Source organism: Cryptomeria japonica, chromosome 10 (genome assembly GCF_030272615.1).
Source record: "Cryptomeria japonica chromosome 10, Sugi_1.0, whole genome shotgun sequence".
NCBI classification, from domain to species: Eukaryota; Viridiplantae; Streptophyta; class Pinopsida; order Cupressales; family Cupressaceae; genus Cryptomeria; species Cryptomeria japonica.
In genome coordinates this window covers 851,373,930-851,382,828 of record NC_081414.1, presented here as the reverse complement: position 1 = coordinate 851,382,828, position 8,899 = coordinate 851,373,930, and the positions used below count along the sequence as shown (strand labels likewise).

The window sequence follows — 8,899 nt, the reverse complement described above, 5'->3', positions numbered from 1 at the left end:
AGAATCTAGTGGAGATTGAAATATGATAAAACTATTTCATTTCCTCCTAAAAACCAAAACAAGAATCTTAAACAAGTAAAAGGTGAGGAATATTGAATTTTTCATAATTTATATTCACATTCTCTTAGGAAATTCCATGCATTTAGGAATTTTTTTCAAATGCAATATGATCATGCACAAATTCTCTTACAATAGATCTAGTTGTCTTCCTTGACATGAACATAGTGCCTTAGCACTTCTTTTCTTTTCATGTTGCTCTTCACCCTATGACATAACTAGTCAGCTTAACTGGGGATTCTTTATCATTTGTGGTGGTATTGTTTCAATTTTAATACTTTGGGGTAGCTACATGAGGTTGATTTTCCTTTTTCTTTCTATATTCGTGCATTATTCATTATCAAATCTTCTTTCTCGCATAGAGTCAATCTTATGAGAGCATATCATTGTTCTTTGTTTTTTCTCTTTGATTGAAGAGGAACATCTTTAATGAGTATTACACTTCTTCTTCTTCTCTTAATTCTATTGGAAAACTTACGTCTTATATGCTTTCTATTATTTACAAGTATGATATGCCCCTAGCATAGAATCATCTCTCTTGGAGTACATAACCCTTTCTTCAGAGGATTCATTCCATTAGGAAGGCATATCGCTTGAAAATGATCTCCATTAGAAGGTGTGTAATATTTCTCCTTACTCTTCTCACTTGAGGGGCAAGGATTTCTCTCATTTCTCTTCCTTTTTATCTCATTTATGATTATTCCCTTTAGGGGCTGAATTTTTCATATGTGATTATCATTTTTTACAATGATATGTCCTTATGACTAATCCCTCTTGGGGAATATGTGATTTTATTTATTTTCTCTCTTAGAAGATTACCACTTCTGGAGATGTGTATTTTGCATATACTAATGTCTTTTCTTGCATATGTTCATGTAATTTCATTGTGCATTTTCTTATGTTTAATCTCTCTCTAGAAGATTGTGTAAGCTCTTCTCATTGTCTCTACACTTGGGGGGAAATGGGCAATGATTTTTCTCTCTCTCTTTCTCAAAGGATAGACTCTTTCCTATGTGGTGGATGGTGTGAGTTTCATTACTTGATGCCATTCCTTGTGTGAAATCGTTGTTGTTTCTTGAAGGGTTCTCTCTTATACAAGAGGTGTAAGTCCTTGACTACAACCTCTTTTACATTTGGTAATGTACATCTATAATAAATTCACCCATCCACATCAGAATAAAAGTAAGTCATCCTTCATCAAGAATCCCTTTCACCTAGCAATAGAAGGAAGGATTTCAGTCTTGTTCCCTTCTATACTTTGTTCTAGAAGATTTAATATTTGTCTAAGACAAATCCTCTTGGGGTAGATGTCTTTTTAGAAAATATCTCTTCTCGTCCAAGGAGATCCTTTACATTTACAACAAGATATATCTTTTCAACTATCTTACCCTTGCTTGAAGAGTATTCCCTCTCTGGCTTGGATTTATGACATTGTTGCATGATGGATATCTTCTTGGTGTTGAAGGAAGGTATCCTTGTTCTTCTTTCCTTAAGATATCAACATAAAACAATGTTGACATCTTAAAGGAGGGGCACCCACACTACTCCTTTTGTACTATATTTCTCTTGTGCATTGTTTCTCTTATACAGTGGGTCATTCTTCGAACCAGAGGACAACCTCTTAGAGAAAGATGTCACAACTTTTCTTTTGTATAGTGGGCCATTCTTGGAACCAGATGACAACCTCTTAGAGAAAGATGTTGCCACTTTCCTTTTGCATAGTGGGATATTCTTGAAACCAGAGCATAGCCTCTTAGAGGGAGATGTCGCTGCTTTTTCCTTTTACAATAGGATATTCTCGGAACCAGAGTGCAGCCTCTTAGAGCGAGATGTCGCTGCTTTTTCCTTTTACAGTGGGATATTCTCGAAACCAAAGAACAACCTCTTAGAGTGAGATATTGCCACTTTTCTTTTATAGAGGGTGATTATTCTCGAAACCAGAGCACAGTCTCTTAGATCGAGATGTCATGCCTTTCTTAACATTTGTACTATACATCTTATATAGGTTGTAGCATACTCGGGCATAGAATCCTATGAGGTACTTCGAACCTCACTTGCACACACACGCACGAGGTTGAGTGGAACTAAAGGCGTTTTCACCTTCCTCCCTTACAGGGATCACCTAGACAGAATCTGGAGGCTAGTTTTCCATGCCTTTTTTTCTTGATGGATCACCTAATTCTAGGGGTGAGACATCCATGGTTTCCTCTTGTTCACATTTCTTCTCATGGATCACCAAAGTGTGTATTCATGTCCTCTCTATCCTTCCTCTCATGATTCCATAGTTTTTCTATCGATAGTTCATGGATGATGTCAACTTTTCTCTTTTATGTGATGATTGGTGTTTATGTGATGGCATTGGTCTTTGTGTGTCAATTAGTTGATTGAGACATTTGTATTGAGGTCTCTTCGGCTAGTTGATGTATGTTCTTGTGTGTTTTGTCTTGGTTGTATGTCTTTTTATGCTTTGTCTTGTTTTAGTTGGTCTTGTCCTTTTTGTTTTGTGTGCTCTTGCATATGTCTGAGTGAGTTAAGATCCTAAGATTGGGGGCTTTTCTTCTCAAGATTAGTGATGTCTTGTACTCCTTATGGTATTGCTCTGTATCTCTCATCTTCATCTCTCTTTCTTCTCTTTTATTAGTAGTATTGGCATAAGCTATACCCCCGCTAAAGTGGGGGATAGATGTAACTTCATGAAATTGCAACCCCTACAATTTCAACCACATTTTAGGTCCTCACCTATGCGACAACATCTCCTCTCTCAGTCAAGACCCCTCTCCACATCTTCACCCCAAGTTCCTCCCTTTTCAGCCCTGAGACTGCCTCAGGACCCTATCTATGCCCCAAGATAGGGTAGGATAGCAGTGTGGCGCCCCTATCCCTGTAGGATAGGGGAGTGGTGCCCCTATTGCCCAGTCTTAGGGTGACCCCAAGATAGGTCCCTCTTTCCTATCTATGTTTTGGGATTTCAAATCTCCTTGACGTTGGCCTTTGGTGAGATGAATTAATCCTCTGAGGCATGTATAAAAGGGAGTTGGTCCTCTCATTTTCATCTACACAAATGGGCGATACACAGATAGGAGAATTACACAATTGATAGGCAAAATTCAAGCGAAAGGTCTTCATGAAGTGTTCAAGTCATGAAGCATTCATCAAGTCTTCTTCTTCATGTGCATTCTTCATTCATCCATTGGAGGAACATTACAATATTTATTTGCAAGCATGTGTGTGTTAGGGTTTTGTCATGTTACATGCCATTGCATACAATATTTTTTATTACATTCAAGAAGCAAATCAATCATCATCAATCAATTGCAAATCTACAAGGTATACATTTCTATCAATTATAATTAAGCATTTGCAATTACTTTCTTTCAAGGTTGATTCCTCAACCGGGGTTGGACGGAGGCAAACCCTTATCCACAACCCTTCTTCCCTTCTTTTATGTGTGTAGGCTGGAGGTGCGCAACTGTAATTGTAGGTTTTGACTTCATTTGTAGAGACAGAAAAACCCTTTTCGGTGCGCAGATTTTTCGGAGGACCATTTGCACTTTCAACATGGTCCCGACAACTTTTCTCCAAATTTGCAGGGCAGATCCGTATCAGTTTGAATACCTCATATCCAAAATTACAATGCGATCCTGAGCCTGTAACTCCTTGTGTCATCCATTTTATCTCTCTTTTCTACATAGTCAACAAGTCAACATATCTATTTGCAAAAGAGGGCAAACCACATTCCAATTCTTGCAATCCATTTGGAATTCATATCCTTGTTCCCCTTGGATTTGGATCTAGTGGATTCAAGCCCCTCTTTTGAATGTAAAGTTTCTCTCAAGTTAAAATCATCCCAGTGACTTCCTTTCTCTCTCCTAGGTGGGGAGCCACTAGGGTTCAATTTTCCACTTTACACTCTCTTCGTAACAAATTGCATAAGCGAACATGCCATATAAGTATTTAAATACCTTATTTGCAATATTCTAGTATTATTTATCTTGATTGGACATATATCTATTCACAACTACAAACTTCATTTGCAATATTCTAGTATTATTTTTCTTGATTGGACATATATCTATTCACAACTACATATATCTTATTTATCTTGTTTTAGACATGAGATGACCAACTATTCTAATATAAGAAATCTCACGCATTTTCTCAGTGTTACTTTCTATATGAAGTTTTTATTGAGTAGAGAATTTTTTATTAAAAGGAAATACAATTTTCACAAGGTTACTAACTTTAAACCTAAATCTTTAAAAAATTATTTCATCATTTTTATTTTATAAAATCACAAATTTGTATTTGCACAATTAATTCTAGTAACAATCCACCTTCACTTGTTACTCTCAATGCTTCCATTGATAAGAAAAACGGCCACTATTATTGAACACTAATTGTTGCATTTGATTTCATATAGTCTTTGTTCTCCACATTTACGAAGGATGATTGCAAATGTTTCTGAAAATCAATCTTATCTTCATTTAAGAGTATTCTCACGACCTCGGACATCGATGGCCTATGTTTGACAGAAGTTTGTATGCATTGAAGTGCAAGGTTTATCACCCTCAACACCTCTTCTTCGCTATACCCTTCCATCTCCTTTTCACTTTCCACCACCTCTTAAGACCTTGTCATCCTCGTATAGGCTCCAAACCTGCCATAAGTTTTTTAAGTAAATGATCAAGATTTTTAAGGGAGAGAATGATGACTTTAAAGGATTAAAAGAATATTGTTAGAATTTTAAAATACCCATTGAAGAAGATATTCCATATCAGGTGGTTGCTTCAAGTCAATGCTTTTTCTACCACTGATAATTTCAAGAACCACCACACCAAAGCTATAGGTGTCAGCTTTCTCTGTTAATTGCCCACGGTTACAGTATTCAGGAGCAGTGTATCCTCTTCAAAATCCAAACAAAGGGTCTTAATATCTCTATTGAAAACTTTGAAATTAGAAAAACAGTAGATAAAGTAGGAGTTTCCTCACAGTGTTCCTGCAACTCTTGTGCTAACATGAGTTTTATCATTTGGAAGAAGTCTTGCCAGCCCAAAATCTGCTATTTTTGGCTGAAAGTTGTGGTCAAGTAATATATTGCTTGGTTTAATATCACGATGAATGATACAGACATGGAACTCCTCATGGAGATAGGCCAGACCACGAGCAGTACCCAGGATAATGTTGAACCTTTCCTTCCAACTCAAAAGTCTTTTATTTTTTCCTACATATAGCGCAATTAACTAGACTTTCAAAACCTATCATGTTCGTTGTAACAGATGAAAGAAACAAAAAAGGAATGTTAAGGGTTAGCAAACCAAATATTATTCTATCAAGGCTGCCATTAGGCATGTACTCATAAATCAAGAGTCTTTCTTGGCCTTGTCTGCAACATCCAAGTAAACGCACAAGATTTCTGTGATTAACATTAGAAATGAGTTTCACTTCGATTTCGAATTCAGAATGTGCACTGACAGAGTGACCTAATTTCAGCTTCTTTACTGCCACAACTTTGCCATTTTTCAACGTACCCTGCAAATATCAAGTAACTCATCGTTTGAATACTCAACACAGAATCCTATTATGGACTGCAAATAAATGATAAGTTACCTTAAATACTTCACCAAATCCTCCTTGTCCAAGTTTATTTGCTTGATCAAAATTGTTAGTTGCCTTTTTCAGTATCTTGAATTCAAAATCTTCTGGCCCACGGAGTTCACTTGCTCCTTCAATATCCGCTGTTCAATAAAGCTTGTATATTAGTCCTAATTAAGATCAATTGACGTGCAAGACTTTTGCTTCATTATATTAAATTTAGCCTATAACAGTTTACCTTTTTTCTGGCTTGGGCGGATAATCTGCTTCCGGAAGACAAGCAGACAATATAGAAGGGCAAGTAGGAATACGCCTCCCGCAACAGCAATTATTATCAACTTTGGAGAACTCGCCCTGTTCCCTGAAAAAGACAAACGGAGAATAGCTCAACCGTCTGACAAAATTTTTAGGAAAATCCATTTAGATGATCGACTGAAGGTCTTCGTTACTTGATTTTATGAAATTACATTTCTAAAATCGCAAATTCAAACATTCTTCTAAAGGGAAAGCGTGAAAAGTGTTTACCAAATTGCAAGCTCTTCAATTGAATATAATTAAATTCTAACCTCTGGGTAAGAAACGTGCCAAGTCGACAGTCGCATTGCTTGGGAAAAAGGGTTTGGAATCGTATCGCAAGTAGCAGCCGTCGTCCATTGCCCGTCCGTCAGAGAGAGGAAAGCAATTATTTATGTTGTCCTGAGCAATATTCAGACAACTTTCGCAGGATTTCCTTTGAATGGAACGCAAACAGAAGGCAAGTCCATAGATAGTCGCATTAGACGGGCCTTGTCTGGTCTGCGCAGCAAAATAACCATTTATTCGAGGGGTTGCCTTGCAAAGGTCACTAATCAAACTTCTTCCTGTTGCCGAAAATGAACTAGAATCTGCGGCCTCGACTGTGCCGCACACATGTTTATGTGTGACATCATTGTATTGATCATAAAAATTTGAATCTGCGTAACGCAGATAACAGCCATCGTAGTATGCTATGGCGGACACACCAGAACAGTTCCGAATTTGATTCTCTGCAACTTTTATGCAACTAAAGGAATCGGCAGGGGACTTATCCTTTCTGCACTGCGCCAGAACGTATACTGAAGCTGTTGTTGTGTCTGTTGATGTCTCCTGCTCTTTTGTAACAAATCCAGATAGAGCAACTTCTTTCACCACAGATGCCAGCGTGGCGTCCAAAATTTGCTCAAAGAGGGTTGAGTTGTTGGGGGGGATTCTGACGCATAGCCAGGTTAAAAGACTGGTCTCTGGATCTGCTCTAATGGGTGCCATTATTAACATGGCTAATAAAACAATCAGCCTTACACTATTCTCCACTTGCGAGATTCTACCAGCCATGGCTTTTCCCATTGATATTGGTGAGACGCTTAAAAAAGCTGTATTTCTTGATAGAAGAAAAACAGGAGCTAATTATTTTGAAGCTTTTTCTCGTTGTCTTGCCATGAAGCTTTTTCTATTTAACGTTTACTAATTGTTGGGCGATAAGACCTAACTAGTTTTAAAATCAAAGTGCACCAAAAGAGACAAAACATACTTCTAAGTTGTTATATCATGTCAATTCAGCTCTCAATTATCAATAACAAATACTTTTTATTATAAATAATATTAGGACAAGTTCTCCCCACTACATAGTACTTCTTATTATGATATTGAAAGTCTTTGTATTACAATAGAATTATTTTTGGATAGATTCTTTTTTTTGTCTAATCTTATCAATAGATTAATATGGTTGACTTAAAATATATTTTCTTAAAATTTATAATTCAATAATTTGTTGTAATCAATAGATTAATTTGATTCTCTTTTTGTTAGGTAGATTGTTGAATGGGCTAATTCCTATTATATTAAATCTAAAAAGGTTTATAGAATCCATATAACATAAGTCTTGCAAAACCCAAAATAGAATCGCAACAAGACAAAATTAAATCTAAGTTAATTTATTTTTTATTAAAAATATTCTTACTAATAAATTAGTAATTAGTCCACTCTAAAAATGATTTGTATTGTATCTATTTGTCTTAATTTCTTTTTAAAGCTAACTAAATTATTTTTTAACTAATTTCTACTTGTAAAAAACCCAAACAAAAAATGAACTACATGGCTCAACTTTCCTTGCCCTATGAGTTGCCTTGTGTATTGACATGAAAAAAGGCTTGATCCAATTCTCTTGATTGCTTATTCAAATTGGAAAATCTGACTTTCTATGAAAAAAATATGGCTTAAATAGTGTTCACCATAATTACTACCTTAATGGGAGTAAAAAATTAGAACAACAATGAAATCTAAAATCCTAACCTGCATCATTGCATAGTTCATGGGAGTAAAAGATTAGAAGAATAATGAAATCTAAAATCCAAACCTATACCATTGCATAGTTCTTGGAGTGATATTTTTAGGAATTCTTGAAAGTTGAAAATTTGACATCATGGATGAAAGTTATGGCCCCTTAAAGAAAAGATCTTTAAGTGACTAAAGAGAGGAAATAGGAAATGTCAAAGATGGATTTGAAAATGTTTAATTATTTTTGTTTAGGACCACAAGGATTAGTTTAGTAAGTTACAACAATTAAGGGTTAGCGACCAAGGGCTAAGACTTGTCAGTTGGAGTCAAAACCTATTGATGGACCATGTAGTCTATCAATAGCCTAAGAAAATTTCTCACCGACGACTCCACAATGACACAATAGTAATACTCTTTTGTTTATTGTAATTGAGCAAGAATTTTGGAATAGAGAAAAAATGTGCTTTGGTGTTAAAAGGTTGAATGTGAGTTTACTCATTAGCAACCATTTAAACTATCAATAAAATGTAAAATCTTTTTCACCATTCACAATGCTTCCCAAGGATATGTTTAGCATATGAAGATTGTTTGACTTTTACTTTTAATCCTTTTATGGAGAATAATATTAATATATTCACATAGAGGTTGTTTATAGATAGTGAATGTTTAGGTTTTTGTTGAAATAAAATGGTAGGAAAATATGCTATTATCTAGTAGAGTCATAGTGTGGAGATGTAGAAATGAGATTCACTACTTGATAAACATGAAAACTAGGAATTAAACCCATATAAATTAGTGTACATTAGGGAAACAATCAAAAGGGCCAACTACAAAACCTTGTGAGAGCTAGGTACATTGGTTGGATACTTCCTTTTTTTATGTGTTTTCTATCAATGAATAAAATATAATTTCAAGATACAATAATTAGGTCAAAATATATAAAACTAACAATAACCAA

At 35.5% G+C, this 8,899-nt stretch overlaps 1 protein-coding gene across 1 annotated transcript; it reads right to left on the bottom strand.

Moving 5' to 3' along the window:
- Positions 1 to 4,663: 4,663 nt before the first annotated feature.
- LOC131065163 (cysteine-rich receptor-like protein kinase 2) lies at positions 4,664 to 6,933 on the bottom strand. The gene is made up of 7 exons (XM_057999600.2): positions 6,216 to 6,933; positions 5,888 to 6,010; positions 5,665 to 5,792; positions 5,373 to 5,586; positions 5,047 to 5,278; positions 4,810 to 4,960; positions 4,664 to 4,714 (listed from the first exon to the last, which is right to left on the bottom strand). Exons 1-7 carry the CDS (start codon positions 6,931 to 6,933, stop codon positions 4,664 to 4,666), a joined length of 1,617 nt encoding a protein of 538 aa, XP_057855583.1.
- Between the last annotated feature and the right edge of the window lie 1,966 nt (positions 6,934 to 8,899).